The 18,183-nt window shown below is 57.4% G+C and overlaps 1 protein-coding gene across 1 annotated transcript; it reads right to left on the reverse strand.

Annotated features, from left to right (window-relative positions):
• Window positions 1-2,342: 2,342 nt before the first annotated feature.
• Window positions 2,343-17,610, reverse strand: LOC140455156 (pre-B-cell leukemia transcription factor 2-like). The gene is made up of 4 exons (XM_072549853.1): window positions 17,346-17,610; window positions 16,159-16,349; window positions 13,172-13,307; window positions 2,343-2,874 (listed from the first exon to the last, which is right to left on the reverse strand). Exons 1-4 carry the CDS (start codon window positions 17,538-17,540, stop codon window positions 2,584-2,586), a joined length of 813 nt encoding a protein of 270 aa, XP_072405954.1. The 5' UTR covers window positions 17,541-17,610; the 3' UTR covers window positions 2,343-2,583.
• Window positions 17,611-18,183: the final 573 nt, after the last annotated feature.

An 18,183-nucleotide genomic window follows, 5' to 3' on the forward strand; every position in this document is an offset into this window, starting at 1 on the left:
TTCTCCCATTCCTCTCCCCCACCCCCCAACCCCGCCGACCTCACACACACTGTCATCCTTCCCTCAACGCCCCCCACCTCCCAAATTCGAGGTCCCCGCTCCCCTGGTCCAATGGAGCCAGGGCAGATCGATAAGCCCAGAACCCCTCTCTGGGGTCGAATCACGACGGGGTGGGTGGGGGGAGTCTGCGCACCGTCGCCAACCACTGGGAAATGGCAGGAAAAAATGGCAGGGGGCAGGGGGGGGAGCAGAGAGAGAGAGCAAGCCTGTGGGGAAGGAGGGTGCTCACTAACGTGGCACACAGCCGCTCCCTGGGATGGGATAGGAACGGGGACGGCTTCTGCCCCATCAAGGGGTCATAACCGCGCCCAGGGCTGCCCCAGGACAAGGGCAGGCGCCGAATGGGTGAACCAAGGTGGGCACCGCCGCTGCGCAGAGGATCCCTCTCTCCCTCTCTCGTGTTTTGCAAATGCGGTGGTGGTGGAGGGGGGCTCCGAGAACGAGAAACGGGGGACACCGAGCAGCACTCTGGGCTGGGCAAGGTCCCGTGGTTATTAGAAGGACCTCTGCCAAGGTCAGAAAGCCAGGCCTTGGGTCAGCAAGGAGATGCGTAGCTCAGTCTGTGCACAGATAAACACTGTCCCTTATCAGGCCGTAGATAGCTCTCTCCTCCCCCACCCCCCTGCCACCCCCTTCCTTCAGAACCACATGGTAAAGCCGAAGACAGCTCTCAGCTTCCACAAGTTTACTGCAGGGACAGGGCAGCTGCTCCACACCGGTGCTCAGAGAGAGACGGTGGGGCCCACCTCTCTCTCCTGCACCTCCCCTCCTCCACCCCCCTGCCTCTACTGCTCTGGGCTTCAAAACAGGGGACAAAAAGAATAAACTTCTCTTTCAAAAAAATAGCCCCCCCCCCCCCGAGGAGGAATGAGGCAGCTTTTGGCTGAGTGGGTACAGGAAACGCTGGCCTTAACAGCTGGTGTGGGGAGGGAGAGACAGTGACGCAGGACGGGGTTGGGGGGACACAGCACCAGAGAGAGAGAGATAGAGGAGAGAGAGAGACAGACAGACAGAGAGCGAGTGCGAGCGAGTGTGAGAGAGAGAGGAAAGACAGAGAGAGTGTGCGAGAGAGAGAGATGAGAGAGGCAACAGAGAGAGAAGGCAAGTGAGTGTGCGAAAGAGAGACGAAAGCGAGAGAGAGAGAGGAAAGACAGAGAATACGAGAGCATGCGCCAGACAGAAAGACAGCGCACAAGAGACAGAGAGAGCATGCAAGAGATAGCGTGTGTGTGTGTGTGAGAAAGAGAGCACAAGAGAGACCACGCACGAGAGACAGGGAGAGCATGCATGTGAGAGAGATAGAGAGAAAAGTGAGAGTGCGAGCGAGTGTGCGAAAGAGAGAGAGAGAGAGAGAGAGAGAGTGCGAGTGTGAGAGAGAGAGAGGAAAATGAGAGAGCGTGCAAGCGAGTGTGCAAAAGAGAGAGAGAGGAAAGAGAGAGTGCAAGTGAGTGTGTGTGTGAGAGAGGGGAAAGTGAGAGAGAGAGAAAGAGGAAAGAGAGAGAATACGAGAGACCATGCACCAGAGAGAGAAAACAAGAGAGCGCGTGTGCCAGAGAGAAAGACAGTGCACCAGAGATAGTGTGTGTGTGTGAGAGAGAGAGAGAGAGAGAGCACAAAAGAGAGAGGGGGAGAGGGAGAGCATGAATGAGAGAGAGAGAGAGAGAGAGAGCAGGTGGAAATAATTTACAGCGATAATTGGGGTGGGGGGGGGAGTGAGAGTGAGACAAGGAGAAAGGAGATGAGGAGATGTGAAGGGAGAGGTAGAACGATGGGAATTGTGAGGGAGGAACAAGATGGGACTTTGCAAGCAAAGGGCAGCGTGCTCATTACAGTATCCCTAGTGTGCGTGCAGGCAGGCCATTCGGCCCACTGAGTCCACACTGACCCTCCAAACAGTGTCCCACCCAGACCCTGTAACCCGGCATTTTCCACGGTCAGTCCACCCTAATCTTTGGACAGTGGGAGGAAACCGGAGCACCCGGAGGAAACCCACGCAGATGCGGGGAGAACGTGCAAACTCCACACAGTCACCCCCCCCCCTAGGGTGGGAAGATTCCCCGTTCGGCAGCGGTGCTAACCTTGCCCACATTCTCGCTTCCAGATATTCCCGCCAGGTCAGCGAGTGACCAAAACCCCAAAGCAGGCGCTTGGCCAAGGGGCAGAGTCTAGCAAATCCAGCGGATGTCATAGTGGAACGGGATGGGGCTGACGTTTTTTTTTTGGGGGGGGAATGCAAAAGAAGAGGACGGGTGAATCCAACAGCACCGCGGGCAAGAGGGAGAGAAAAAAACTGAGGACGTGAGGCTGACGCACAAACACAGGGAGCGCTGCGAGGGGGTAGAGGCTGGGCAGAGAGACTACCTTAAAGCAGGAGCAATGGGCCAGGCCTGACAAGAGGGCAGAGTCAGGACGCGAGAGGTCGTGATCACAAGGTGGAATATTTTGAAAAATAAAAACAAAACAAAACCAAAACCTGCGGTGCCTCAGACTGGACGGTCCGGCTAACGCTGCCCAGGAGGGTAATCAACCCAACCGGCCCTCTTTCGGCTTTTCTTTCTCTCTCTTTTTGGTTGTGTTTTTTTTCCGCTCAAACCCTGTTGCTGTTGAAGGAGTGACAGTGAGTAGAGAGGAGACTGTCAGTTCCGTTAGCAGCCTACCTGCAGAGGTGGGAGTGGTGGGCGAGTTTGCCTGGCTGTTCTGGGAGGCAGCAGTTGCACTGACGGCCGTCTTAACAGCGTAAATGTTAGCTTCCTCCTGGAACTTACCAATGTTCTTCTTATAGCGGATTCGCTTGTTTCCAAACCAGTTGGACACCTGAACGGGAGGAGGAGGGGAACGGAGGGAGCAATGTCACCAGGCTGTGTCTTCGCAACCCCCCCCCCCCAACTTCCCTCCCTTCCCCCCCCACCTCCCCTCCCCTCCTCCTTCCCTCCACCCCCCCCCCCAACGACGCACACACTCACACGCACACTCACACCCCAAACACCTGCCAAGGCTCAACACATTGATTCAGCCAAGACCTTCCCCCCCCCCCCCCGCCCCCAACCCTGGCAAACTCCCCCACCTCTGATCTGACCCCCCCAACTCGACACGGGCCACCATGGTCCTGGAGAGAGAGAGAGAGAGAGAGAGAGAGAGAGAGAGAGAGAAAGTGTCAGATTACCATCGCACAATGGTCGACCCAACGCAGGGTGGAGATGGACAGCACGGAACCAGACCCTTCGGTCCAACTTGTCCACGCCGACCAGATATCCTAACCTAATCTAGTCCCATTTGCCAGCATGTACCCATTCGGACGTCTTTTAATGTTTTAATTGTACCAGCCTCCACCACTTCCTCTGGCAGCTCATTCCATACACGTACCACCCTCTGTGTGAAAAAGTTGCCCCTTAGGTCTCTTTTATATCTTTCCCCTCTCACCCTAAACCTATGCCCTCTAGTTCTGGACTCCCCGACCCCAGGGAAAAGACTTTGCCTATTTATCCTATCCCACGCCCCTCATGATTTTTTCATTTTCCCATTATTAGGATCCAAGATGGCTTATAAGGTCACCCCTCAGCCTCCAACACTCCAGGGAAAACAGCCCCAGCCTGTTCAGCGTCTCCCTATAGCTCAAACCCTCCTGGCAACATCCTTGTAAATCTTTTCTGAGCCCTTTCAAGTTTCACAACATCTTTCCGATAGGAAGGAGACCAGAATTGCACACAATATTCCAACAGTGGCCTCACCAATGCCCTGTACAGCCGCAACATGACCTCCCAACTCCTGTACTCAATACTCTGACCAATAAAGGAAAGCATACCAAATACCTTCTTCACTATCCTATCTACCTGCGACTCCACTTTCAAGGAGCTATGAACCTGCACTCCAAGGTCTCTTTGTTCAGTAACACTCCCTAGGACCTTACCATTAAGTGTATAAGTCCTGCTAAGATTTGCTTTGGCAAAATGCAGCACCTTGCATTTATCTAAATTAAACTCCATCTGCCACTCCTTGGCCCATCTGATCAAGATCCCGTTATATTCTGAGGTAACTTTCTTTGCTGTCCATTACGAGAGTCTTCCCCCACCCCGCCCCTCCCACAACCCCCCCCCCCCGATTCCCTCCTCCCACCCCACCTGCCTCCAGCCCCTCACCTCCCCTCCCCCATCTCCCTCTCACACTCCCGTAACCAGGACTCAAGATGGCTTCCACACCGTGTGAGTGCCTGCAAGCTCCTGACAGTCGAACTAACGCCAGAATTGCTTATAACTCTGAATCTGTGTAAAAAATAAATAAAATGACTAGCGATGCTCTTTTAGGAAAAGGCTGCCCAGCCTCAAACAACGCTGACCTTGCTAACGTCAAGTGTAACGTAACCCTGCATACCTCTTCCTCAGGCTTTCTGCACTGTGTGCCCTTGCTGCTCGCGCGGATCGTAAACAAAGCTTTTCACTGTACTCTGGTACACTTGACGATGAACCAAGTCAACCAAGTCTCTGACTAGGCCCCTGTCATGTCCCCACCTTTCCCCTGCTCTAGATGCATAGCAACAGGAGGGCTGATTGGCCACATGGTCGGTTCAACCACAAAACGCCTGTCACTCATTAACCCGCGCACCCCACCCCACCACGCGCCCTCCCCTAACTCGGCCGGACAAAGACTTCTGACCGTGGAACATCAGTTCCAGCGTCTCTGATCCCAGACATCCCTTCTCTCGTTACCTCCCCACGCCCTGCCCCACTGCCTTCACTAAGTGCCGTGCCTCCCAAACGACTTTTTTCTGTTAATCAAGAACTTCAGTAGAGAGAGAGAGAGAGAGAGAAAGAAACAAAACACGTTTGGATCAAACCAGGGAAAAAGGAGGCAAGAAGCACCCAGGTGGGAGAGAGAGAGACCTTTCCGCCATGGGGTTAAGGGTCGGAGCTGAGGTTGGGAGGAAGGGAGGGAGGAGAGAGTGTTCCTGTCCATCCCCCATCCCTCAGGAATCAGGCTCCGAAGGGTGGGGGGAAAGAGTCGCTCCCAAGTGAACGCTGGGATGGATCCAGTCTACCCTTTCTGTCCTCGGTGAATCCACCCCTCCCACCCCATCCAACAGAGAGACTGGATCACAACAGATCACCACCTTCGGGGGAGAGAGAGGGGGGAACTGGATCACAACAGATCACCACATTCGGGGGGGGAGAGGGGGGAACTAGATCACAACAGATCACCACCGTCAGGTGGGGGGAGGAGAGGGGGGAACTGGATCACAACAGATCACCACCTTCAGGGGGGGAGAGAGGGGGGAACTGGATCACAACAGATCACCACCTTCAGGGGAGAGAGAGGGGGGGAACTGGATCACAACAGATCACCATCTTCAGGGGGGGAGAGAGAGGGGGGAACTGGAACACAACAGATCACCATCTTCAGGGGGGGAGAGAGAGGGGGGAACTGGATCACAACAGATCACCACCTTCAGGGGGAGAGGGGGGGGAACTGGATCACAACAGATCACCACATTCAGGGGGGGGAGAGAGGGGGGGAACTGGATCACAACAGATCACCACATTCAGGGGGGGGGGAAGAGAGGGGGGAACTGGATCACAACAGATCACCACATTCAGGGGGGGGGAAGAGAGGGGGGGAACTGGAACACAACAGATCACCATCTTCAGGGGGGAGAGAGAGGGGGGGGAACTGGATCACAACAGATCACCACATTCCGGGGGGGGAGAGAGGGGGGGAACTGGATCACAACAGATCACCACCTTCAGGGGAGAGAGAGGGGGGAACTGGATCACAACAGATCACCACCTTCGGGGGAGGGGGGGGGGAACTGGATCAGCAACAGATCACCACCTTCAGGGGGGGAGAGAGAGGGGGAACTGGATCACTCAGGGGGAGGGGGGAACTGGATCACTCAGGGGGAGGGGGGAACTGGATCACAACAGATCACCACCTTCAGGGGGAGTGAGAGGGGGGAACTGGATCACAACAGATCACCACCTTCGGGGGGAGTGAGAGGGGGGAACTGGATCACAACAGATCACCACCTTCAGGGAGAGAGAGGGGGGGGAAGTGGATCACAACAGATCACCACCTTTGGGGGGAGTGAGAGGGGGGAACTGGATCACAACAGATCACCACCTTCGGGGGGAGTGAGAGGGGGGAACTGGATCACAACAGATCACCACCTTCAGGGAGAGAGAGGGGGGGGAAGTGGATCACAACAGATCACCACCTTCAGGGGGAGAGAGAGGGGGGAACTGGATCACAACAGATCACCACCTTCGGGGGAGAGAGGGGGGAACTAGATCACAACAGATCACCACCTTCGGGGGGGGAGAGAGAGGGGGGAACTGGATCACAACAGATCACCACCTTCAGGGGGAGAGAGAGGGGGGAACTGGATCACAACAGATCACCACCTTCGGGGGGAGTGAGAGGGGGGGACTGGATCACAACAGATCACCACCTTCAGGGGGAGTGAGAGGGGGGAACTGGATCACAACAGATCACCACCTTCAGGGGGAGAGAGGGGGGGAACTGGATCACAACAGATCACCACCTTCAGGGGGAGAGAGAGGGGGGAACTAGATCACAACAGATCACCACCTTCAGGGGGAGAGGGAGGGGGGGAACTGGATCACAACAGATCACCACCTTCGGGGGAGAGAGAGGGGGGAACTGGATCACAACAGATCACCACCTTCAGGGGGGATAGAGGGGGGGAACTGGATCACAACAGATCAGCACCTTCAGGGGGGGGGAAGAGAGGGGGGAACTGGATCACAACAGATCACCACCTTCAGGGGGAGAGAGAGGGGGGGAACTGGATCACAACAGATCACCACCTTCGGGGGGAGAGAGAGGGGGGAACTGGATCACAACAGATCACCACCTTCGGGGGGAGTGAGAGGGGGGAACTGGATCACAACAGATCACCACCTTCAGGGGGAGAGAGAGGGGGGAACTGGATCACAACAGATCACCACCTTCGGGGGGGGAGAGGGGGGAACTAGATCACAACAGATCACCACCTTCGGGGGGAGTGAGAGGGGGGAACTGGATCACAACAGATCACCACCTTCGGGGGGGGGGAGAGAGAGGGGGGAACTGGATCACAACAGATCACCACCTTCGGGGGGGAGAGAGGGGGGAACTAGATCACAACAGATCACCACCTTCGGGGGGAGTGAGAGGGGGGAACTGGATCACAACAGATCACCATCTTCAGGGGGGGGAAGAGAGGGGGGAACTGGATCACAACAGATCACCACCTTCAGGGGGAGAGAGGGGGGAACTAGATCACAACAGATCACCACCTTCGGGGGGAGTGAGAGGGGGGAACTGGATCACAACAGATCACCACCTTCGGGGGGGGAGAGGGGGGGGGAACTGGATCACAACAGATCACCACCTTCAGGGGGAGAGAGAGGGGGGAACTGGATCACAACAGATCACCACCTTCAGGGGGAGAGAGAGGGGGGAACTGGATCACAACAGATCACCACCTTCGGGGGGGAGAGAGGGGGGAACTAGATCACAACAGATCACCACCTTCGGGGGGAGTGAGAGGGGGGAACTGGATCACAACAGATCACCATCTTCAGGGGGGGGGAAGAGAGGGGGGAACTGGATCACAACAGATCACCACCTTCAGGGGGAGAGAGGGGGAACTAGATCACAACAGATCACCACCTTCGGGGGGAGTGAGAGGGGGGAACTGGATCACAACAGATCACCACCTTCGGAGGGGGAGAGGGGGGGGGAACTGGATCACAAAAGATCACCACCTTCAGGGGGAGAGAGAGGGGGGAACTGGATCACAACAGATCACCACCTTCAGGGGGAGAGAGAGGGGGGAACTGGATCACAACAGATCACCACCTTCAGGGGGAGAGAGAGGGGGGAACTGGATCACAACAGATCACCACCTTCGGGGGGAGTGAGAGGGGGGAACTGGATCACAACAGATCACCACCTTCAGGGGGAGAGAGGGGGGAACTGGATCACAACAGATCACCACCTTCGGGGGGAGTGAGAGGGGGGAACTAGATCACAACAGATCACCACCTTCAGGGGGAGAGAGGGGGGGAACTAGATCACAACAGATCACCACCTTCGGGGGGAGTGAGAGGGGGGAACTAGATCACAACAGATCACCACCTTCAGGGGGAGAGAGGGGGGGAACTGGATCACAACAGATCACCACCTTCGGGGGGGAGAGAGAGGGGGGGAACTGGATCACAACAGATCACCACCTTCAGGGGGAGAGAGGGGGGGGAACTGGATCACAACAGATCACCACCTTCGGGGGGAGTGAGAGGGGGGAACTGGATCACAACAGATCACCACCTTCAGGGGGAGAGAGAGGGGGGAACTGGATCACAACAGATCACCACCTTCGGGGGGAGTGAGAGGGGGGAACTGGATCACAACAGATCACCACCTTCGGGAGGGGAGAGAGAGGGGGGGAACTGGATCACAACAGATCACCACCTTCGGGGGAGAGAGAGGGGGGAACTGGATCACAACAGATCACCACATTCAGAGAGAGGGGGGAACTGGATCACAACAGATCACCACCTTCAGGGGGAGAGAGGGGGGGAACTGGATCACAACAGATCACCACCTTCAGGGGGAGAGAGGGGGGAACTGGATCACAACAGATCACCACCTTCGGGGGGGGAGAGAGAGGGGGGAACTGGATCACAACAGATCACCACCTTCGGGGGGGGAGAGAGAGGGGGGGAACTGGATCACAAACAGATCACCACCTTCAGGGGGAGAGAGAGGGGGGAACTGGATCACAACAGATCACCACCTTCAGGGGGAGAGAGAGGGGGGAACTGGATCACAACAGATCACCACCTTCAGGGGGAGAGAGAGGGGGGAACTGGATCACAACAGATCACCACCTTCGGGGGGGGAGAGAGAGGGGAACTGGATCACAACAGATCACCACCTTCGGGGGAGAGAGGGGGGAACTGGATCACAACAGATCACCACCTTCAGGGGAGTGAGAGGGGGGGAACTGGATCACAACAGATCACCACCTTCAGGGGGGGAGAGAGAGGGGGGGGAACTGGATCACAACAGATCACCACCTTCGGGGGGAGTGAGAGGGGGGGAACTGGATCACAACAGATCACCACCTTCAGGGGGGGAGAGAGAGGGGGGGGAACTAGATCACAACAGATCACCACCTTCGGGCCGAGTGAGAGGGGGGAACTGGATCACAACAGATCACCACCTTCGGGGGGAGAGGGGGGGGGAAACTGGATCACAACAGATCACCACCTTCGGGGGAGAGAGAGGGGGGAACTAGATCACAACAGATCACCACCTTCGGGGGAGAGAGAGGGGGGAACTAGATCACAACAGATCACCACCTTCGGGGGGAGTGAGAGGGGGGGACTGGATCACAACAGATCACCATCTTCAGGGGGGGAGAGAGAGGGGGGGAACTGGATCACAACAGATCACCACCTTCAGGGGGAGAGAGGGGGGAACTAGATCACAACAGATCACCACCTTCGGGGGGAGTGAGAGGGGGGAACTGGATCACAACAGATCACCACCTTCAGGGGGGGATAGAGGGGGGGAACTGGATCACAACAGATCACCACCTTCAGGGGGAGAGAGAGGGGGGGAACTAGATCACAACAGATCACCACCTTCGGGGGAGAGAGAGGGGGGAACTAGATCACAACAGATCACCACCTTCGGGGGAGAGAGAGGGGGGAACTAGATCACAACAGATCACCACCTTCGGGGGGAGTGAGAGGGGGGGAACTGGATCACAACAGATCACCACCGGGGAGAGAGAGGGGGGAACTGGATCACAACAGATCACCACCTTCAGGGGGAGAGAGAGGGGGGAACTGGATCACAACAGATCACCACCTTCAGGGGGGGATAGAGGGGGGGAACTGGATCACAACAGATCACCACATTCAGGGGGGGATAGAGGGGGGGAACTGGATCACAACAGATCACCACCTTCAGGGGGGGATAGAGGGGGGGAACTGGATCACAACAGATCACCACCTTCACTGGATTGGTGGGTGGGGGGCCTTGGGGGTTTGGGGGGGGTGGGAGGGACTGGGTCGGGAGCGAGCTGAGGGAGAGACTGATTTACCGTCTCAGATGACACTGGATTGAATGCCTTGCTTTGACTGAGCCTGGTCTCCTGACGGCTGGAGATTAGCAAACCCTAATGGAATGTGTGCCATTTCCCTCGCTGCTCTTGTCGATATTAAATTCCAGTCTCTCTGTAATTATGCACAAGACCCGACACAAACCCTGCCACCACAGATCTCAACTCAGGTGAAACGCCTTCCACTGAACTGAACTCCTATCGATGAGTCCACTGGAAAACCTCTACAGTGAAAGCATTAACTCCAGAGTGACACTAACTACCTCTGCACCACCTCGGGGGCAGTCTGTCGAAAACAATTCCACCCAGCGCAAGCGGATTGGGAGGGTTTTAACCCGAATCCATGAGGGGTCTTGGTGTCGGGAACGAAACCAGGGCTTCCCTCGTGCAGCACCCTCCTGTGCACGGAAGGTAAACCTGGCACCTACAACATCTTAGAACAATACAGCACAGAACAGGCCCTTCGGCCCACGATCTGCTTCAGTGGAACGATAAACACCAACGTCAGGATGACCTTCTGGGGAAGGGTCACCTCGCGATTTCTCTTCGCAGATGGTGCCAGGTCTGCTGAGCTTTTCCAGCAACAGCTGACCTTTATATCTCCGTCGGTGTAGGGGCGTTTGAGAGTTTTACATTCCAACGGTTTACAACTGCTGGACCTGGAGTCTAACCACCTTGTAATGAATGGCAGCACACAGCAGCTGGTCCCTGCTTTTAGACTAGCCTTGGTGCGGACGTCAAGTAAACTGGGGAACCGTGTGCACCGTTAAAATGCTTACAGAGTCATTCGGCACAGAAGCAGACCCTTCGGTCCAACCAGTCCGTGCCAACCATAATCCCAAACTGAACGAGTCCCATCTGCCTGCTCCTGTTCCCTATCCCTCCAAACCTTTCCCATTCATGTCCCTATCCAAGTGTCTTTTTAAACATTGCACCCCCATCCACCACTCCCTCAGGAGGTTTACTCCACACCCGAACCACACTCTGTGTAAAGACAGTTGCCCCTCACGCCCTTTTTAAATCTCTCTCCTCGCACCTTACAAATATAGCCACTAGTCTTGATATCCCCGGACCAGGGAAAAGACACCCAGAGACCTGGGTTCAACTCCCCCCCCTCAGGCGACTGTCTGTGTGGAGTTTGCACATTCTCCCCGTGTCTGTGTGGGGTTCCTCCGGGTGCTCCGGTTTCCTCCCAAAATGTTAACCTTCAAAAATGTGCAGGTTAGGTGAATCGGCCATGCTAAATTGCCCGTAGTGTCAGGTGAAGGGGTAAATGTAGGGGAATGGGCCTGGGTGGGTTGCTCTTTGGAGGGTCGGTGTGGACTTGTTGGGCCGAAGGGCCTGTTTCCACACTGTGGGGAATCTAATCATCTAATCTAACCAAGACCTTGAACTGAGCGATGACTTTGGGTCTATACTTATGCAGAGATCCCCAAGTGTCAGAATAGTGCCAGAATACTGGAGGATATTAAATGCTGTCCCCTTGTTCAAGAAAGGGAGCAGAGACAGCCCTGGTATTATAGACCCAGTGAGCCTTACTTTGGTTGAGGGTAAGGTGTGGAAAAGGTTTTAAGAAATAGGATTTCTAATCATCGAGAGAGGAATAGCTGGATTAGGGATAGTCAACACGGTTTTGTGAAGGGGAGGTCGTGCCTCACAAACCTTATTGAGTTCCTCGAGATGGTGACCAAACAGGTGGATGAGGGTAAGCCGGTTGATGTGGCGTATATAGATTTCAGTAAGGTGTTTGATAAGGTTCCCCCACTGTAGGCTATTGCAGAAAATACATAAGCAGAGGATTGAGGGTGACTTAGCAGTTTGATTCAGTAAGTGGCTCGCTGAAAGAAGACAGAGGGTGGTGGTTGATGGGAAACGTTCATCCTGGAGCTCAGTTACTAGTGGCGTACCACAAGGATCTGTTCTGGGGCAATTGCTGTTTGTCAGTTTTATAAATGACCTGGATGAGGGTACTGAAGGGTGGGTTAGTAAATTTGCGGATGGCACGAAGGTCGGTGGAGCATAGATCCCTGAATGTTGCCACCCAGGTTGATTGGGCTGTTAAGAAGGCATAGGGTGTTTTAGCTTTTATTGGGAGAGAGATTGAGTTTCGCAGCTGTACAAAACTCTGGTGCGGCCGCACTTGGAGGATTATGTACAGGTCTGGTCACCGCATTATAGGAAGGACATGGAAGCTTTGGAAAGGGTGCAGAGGAAGATTTACTAGGATGTTCCTGGTATGGAGGGAAGGTCTTATGAGGAAAGGCTGAGGAAACTGAGGCTGTTTCATTGGAGAGAAGGTCGAGAGGTGACTTAATTGTGACATATAAGATAATCAGAGGGTTAGACTGGGTGGACAGGGAGAGCCTTTTACCTCAGATGGTGATGGCGAGCACGAGGGGACATAGCTTTAAACTGAGGGGTGATAGATATAGGACAGACGTCAGAGGCAGTTTCTTTACTCAGAGAGTAGTAAGGGTGTGGAATGCCCTGCCTGCAACAGTAGTAGACTCACCGACATTAAGGGCATTTAAATGGACATTGGCTAGGCATATGGACAAGATAGTATAGGTTAGATGAGCTTCAGATTGGCTTCACAGATTGGAGCAACATCAAGGGCTGAAGGGCCTGTATAGCACTAGAATATTCTACGTTCTTAACGCACCCTCCTCAGAAAAACCAGCTTTCTTTCAGATATCCGTGCTAAAGAAATTACGTTCTCTCTCTCTCTCTCCCTCTCTAGCTCAAAACCCACCTGGCGATTTCTCCTGAACGTTCTTGGATGTACGCGAGGCATGCAATGTTAACACATCCAGTTGAAGAAATTCAACATTATATTAATAAAAAAAAGAACAAAATCGCACACTGCAAACAAAACGCGGCAGGAAAGCAGAGCCCCAGGGACCGCAGCATCAGGCACACAGAACAATCACAAGAGAGAAGGTACCTGTGAGAAGGCTAAATGGGTCTAACCTGTGATACACTGACCTGCGATACAGTGATACCACACTTCTTTGCCAGCTCCTCCTTGGCCTCCTCGCTGGGATAAGGGTTACTCAGGTGGGAGTAGAAGTACTCGTTCAGGATCTCTGTGGCCTGTTTGCTGAAGTTCCGTCTCTTCCTCCTGGAGAAAGGTGGAAAGGTCACACAGGACTGGGGAGGGGAGCGAGCGAGCCAGCCAGCGCGAGATCCGCGATGTGGGGGGACTTGGGAGGGGTGTGCTCACTCGCTCGCTCACCGGACACCGTCACGGGGTGGGGGTGGGGGGTGGGGGGTGGGGGGTGGGGCGAGTGCGCACAGAGCTCCCGAGGGGGTCACTGTACCCATGATGGCACGGCAAGCCATCAAACAGCGGGGCACGAGATCACACAGGGCGATCCGGGAAAACTAACCAGCCCCAATCCCAATCCCAATCCCAAGGCCAAGCCCAGAGCCGGCCTTTACCCCGTCCGGCTGGCCAGGAAGCCCCCTCCCTACCCTACCACCACCCCCCTCCATTGTCCTTGGCACTCCCTCCTTCCGTTCACCTCCCTCGGGATAAAACCAATACAACCTCACTGCTCCTGCATCCCACTCCCACACCGCTCACCCCTCCCCCCGCCAGCCTGTTCCCCGCCCCCGCGCCGTGTCCCCCTCCCCACCCCCATATTTTCACCACCCCCCCTCCCTCCGATCTCCCAGAGCTCCAGACAACCTCCCCTCAGCCCCTTCACCCTCTTCCAACTGCTCGTCCACTCCCACCGCCCATTGTCTCCTTCTGTTCCCATTCCCTCTTTCACTCCCCATGTTCCCCCCTCCTCCCTCCCCCTTCTCGCTCCCCTTCCTCCCTCATAATCCAGGCCCCTCCCTCCCTCTATCCCCCCACTCGCTGCGTTCCCTCCCTCCCTCCCTCTATCCCCCCACTCGCTGCGTTCCCTCCCTCCCTCCCTCTATCCCCCCACTCGCTGCGTTCCCTCCCCTCCCTCCCTCTATCCCCCCACTCGCTGCGTTCCCTCCCTCCCTCCCTCTATCCCCCCACTCGCTGCGTTCCCTCCCTCCCTCCCTCCCTCTATCCCCCCACTCGCTGCGTTCCCTCCCTCCCTCCCTCCCTCTATCCCCCCACTCGCTCCGTTCCCTCCCTCCCTCCCTCCCTCTATCCCCCCACTCGCTCCGTTCCCTCCCTCCCTCCCTCCCTCTATCCCCCCACTCGCTCCGTTCCCTCCCTCCCTCCCTCCCTCTATCCCCCCACTCGCTCCGTTCCCTCCCTCCCTCCCTCCCTCTATCCCCCCACTCGCTCCGTTCCCTCCCTCCCTCCCTCTATCCCCCCACTCGCTCCGTTCCCTCCCTCCCTCCCTCCCTCTATCCCCCCACTCGCTCCGTTCCCTCCCTCCCTCCCTCCCTCTGTCCCCCCACTCGCTCCGTTCCCTCCCTCCCTCCCTCCCTCTGTCCCCCCACTCGCTCCGTTCCCTCCCTCCCTCCCTCCCTCTATCCCCCCACTCGCTCCGTTCCCTCCCTCCCTCCCTCCCTCTGTCCCCCCACTCGCTCCGTTCCCTCCCTCCCTCCCTCCCTCTATCCCCCCACTCGCTCCGTTCCCTCCCTCCCTCCCTCCCTCTATCCCCCACTCGCTCCGTTCCCTCCCTCCCTCCCTCCCTCTATCCCCCCACTCGCTCCGTTCCCTCCCTCCCTCCCTCCCTCTATCCCCCCACTCGCTCCGTTCCCTCCCTCCCTCCCTCCCTCTATCCCCCACTCGCTCCGTTCCCTCCCTCCCTCCCTCCATCATCCCCCTCCCCTTCCGCCCCCCCCCTCGCTCCGTCCCCTCCCCTCCGCCCCCTCCCCCTCGCTCCGTCCCCTCCCTCCCTCCCTCCCTTCCCCCCCCCCTCGCTCCGTCCCCTCCCTCCCTCCCTCCCTTCCCCCCCCCTCGCTCCGTCCCTCCCTCCCTTTCCCCCCCCCTCGCTCCCGTCCCCTCCCTCCCCCTCGCTCCGTCCCGTCCCTCCCTCCCTTCCTTCCCCCCCCCTCGCTCCGTCCCCTCCCTCCCTCCCTCCCTTCCTTCCCCCCCCTCGTTCCGTCCCCTCCCTCCCTCCCTCCCTTCCCACCCCCTCGCTCCGTCCCCTCCCTCCCTCCCTCCCTTCCCCCCCCCTCGCTCCGTCCCTCCCTCCCTCCCTTCCCCCCCCCTCGCTCCGTCCCTCCCTCCCTTTCCCCCCCCCTCGCTCCGTCCCCTCCCACCCCCTCGCTCCGTCCCGTCCCTCCCTCCCTTCCTTCCCCCCCCTCGCTCCGTCCCCTCCCTCCCTCCCTCCCTTCCTTCCCCCCCCTCGTTCCGTCCCCTCCCTCCTTCCCCCCCCTCCCTCCCTCCCTTCCCCCCCCCTCGCTCCGTCCCCTCCCTCCCTCCCTCCCTTCCCACCCCCTCGCTCCGCCCCCTCACTCCCTCCCTCCCTCCCTTCCCCCCCCTCGCTCCGTCCCCTCCCCTCCCTCCCTCCCTTCCCACCCCCTCGCTCCGTCCCCTCCCTCCCTCCCTTCCCCCCCTCGCTCCGTCCCCCTCCCTCCCTCCCTCCCTTCCCCCCCCTCGCTCCGTCCCCTCCCTCCCTCCCTCCCTCCCTTCCCCCCCCCTCGCTCCGTCCCCTCCCTCCCTCCCTCCCTCCCTTCCCCCCCCTCGCTCCGTCCCCTCCCTCCCTCCCTCCCTCCCTTCCCCCCCCTCGCTCCGTCCCCTCCCTCCCTCCCTTCCCCCCCCCCTCGCTCCCTTCTCCCCCCCCCTCGCTCCGTCCCCTCCCTCCCTCCCTTCCCTCCCTCGCTCCGTCCCCTCCCTCCCTCCCTTCCCCCCTCCCTCCCTCCCTTCCCCCCCCCCCCCCCCCCTCGCTCCGTCCCCTCCCCCCTCTCCCTGCACATTCCGCTTCCCACCCAACACTGGGCCGTTCCTGTAACCGATGCCCCTAACCAGGTCGAGGTGGGAAGGGGGACGTTCAGTGCAGCATTTCGTTAGTCCCCGCGGGATACGGACTGACCTGGCGTCCAGGAACCGGGAGCGGAGGATCATCACTGCCTCACACGTGCTCTGCTTCAGCTGCATCTGGATGGAGCTGAACTTTCGATGGATGATCCCGACCATGCGCTCAATCTCCTTCGGGGAGATGGGGCGCGTCCGGCTCTGCTCCCGCAGCAAGTTCATCACATGGGTCGTGAATTCACTGCAGGCCTGCGAGGGGAGGGAGGTGAGGGGTGGGGGAGGGAGAGACAGCAAGGGTCAAACACCCCAGCGAAGGGCAGACGCTGCTCCGGCCCCTCCGTGCCCAGGCCAACGGTACCCACACGGATTCGCCGCATCTGACACCCGGAGCCCAGCACAGTGCGGGGACAGAGAGAATCAGGGCACAGCAACAGAGCGAGGCAAAACCAAAGGAGGCTTTACTCTGGATCTAACCCCGTGCTGTCCCTGTCCCTGGGAGTGTTTGATGGGGACAGTGTAGAGGGAGCTTTACTCTGTATCTAACCCTGTGCTGTCCCTGTCCTGGGAGTGTTTGATGGGGACAGTGTAGAGGGAGCTTTACTCTGTATCTAACCCCGTGCTGTCCCTGTCCCTGGGAATGTTTGATGGGGACAGTGTAGAGGGAGCTTAACTCTGTATCTCACCCTGTGTTGTCCCTGCACTGGGAGTGTTAGATGAGGGACAGTGTAGAGAGAGCTTTACTCTGTAGCTAACTCCATGCTGTCCCTGTCCTGGGAGTGTTAGATGAGGGACAGTGTAGAGAGAGCTTTACTCTGTAGCTAACTCCATGCTGTCCCTGTCCTGGAGTGTTTGAAGGGGGACAGTGTAGAGGGAGCTTTACTCTGTATCTAACCCTGTGCTGTCCCTGCCCTGGGAGTGTTTGAAGGGGGACAGTGTAGAGGAAGCTTTATTCTGTATCTAACCCTGTGTTGTCCCTGTCCCTGGGAGTGTTTGATGGGGACAGTGTAGAGGGAGCTTTACTCTGTATCTAACCCTGTGCTGACCCTGTCCTGGGAGTGTTTGAAGGGGGACAGTGTAGAGGAAGCTTTACTCTGTATCTAACCCTGTGTTGTCCCTGTCCCTGGGAGTGTTTGAAGGGGGACAGTGTAGAGGGAGCTTTCCCCTGTATCTGACCTCGTGCTGCCCCTCCACGATGGGGGTTGGGGGTAGCGGTGACTGAGCCCACTGCTGGCTGCCCCAGGTTACCTGCTCGTATTTCTCCAGCTCAGTGTGGTAGATTTGCCGGATCTGCGCTAGTTTGGCCCGGTAATCCGAGTGCTCGATCGAGTTGTCAGGGGAGACCCCGCCGGATGCTGCAGCTGCCGCAGCGGCTGCTGCCGATCCCCCACCTTTCTCAGGACCCGCTACCCCCTCGGCCAACAGCATGTTATCCAGTCGCATCAGCTGGGGATCCACTGGCTCCTCCTCCTGGCTGCTCCGGATACTCAGACCTGCGGGCACAAAGGCCAACTCCCGTTAGCTCCGGGGAAACCCGCCGGCAAATGGCAGGAGCGAGGGACCCTGTGGGAGCCACCGTGTGGAGGAGCCAGGGTCAGACTGGTTATAAATCCCACAATGCGCTGGTTACAAAACCAACAATGTGTTGGTTACAAATCCCACAATGCCAGGTTACAAATCCCACAATGCACTGGTTACAAATCCCACAAAGCCAGGTTACAAATCCCACAACACACTGGTTACAATTCCCACAACACCAGGTTACAGGTCCCACAATGCACTGGTTACAAATCCCACAACGCGCCGGTTACAGATCCAGCAATGCGCTGGTACAAATCCCACAACCCTCTGGTTACAAATCCAACAACACGCTGGGTACAAATCCCACAACGCTCTGGTTACAATTCCCACAACACCAGGTTACAAGCCCCACAACGCGCCGGTTACAAATCCCACAACGAGCCGGTTACAAATCGCACAACACGCCGGTTACAAATCGCACAATGCGTGGGTTACAAATCGCACAACGCCCTGGTTGCAAATCCAAAAACGCGCTGGTTACAAATCCCAAAACACGCTGGTTACA

This window comes from Chiloscyllium punctatum, chromosome 30 (assembly GCF_047496795.1).
Source record: "Chiloscyllium punctatum isolate Juve2018m chromosome 30, sChiPun1.3, whole genome shotgun sequence".
In the NCBI taxonomy this organism is placed as follows: Eukaryota; Metazoa; Chordata; class Chondrichthyes; order Orectolobiformes; family Hemiscylliidae; genus Chiloscyllium; species Chiloscyllium punctatum.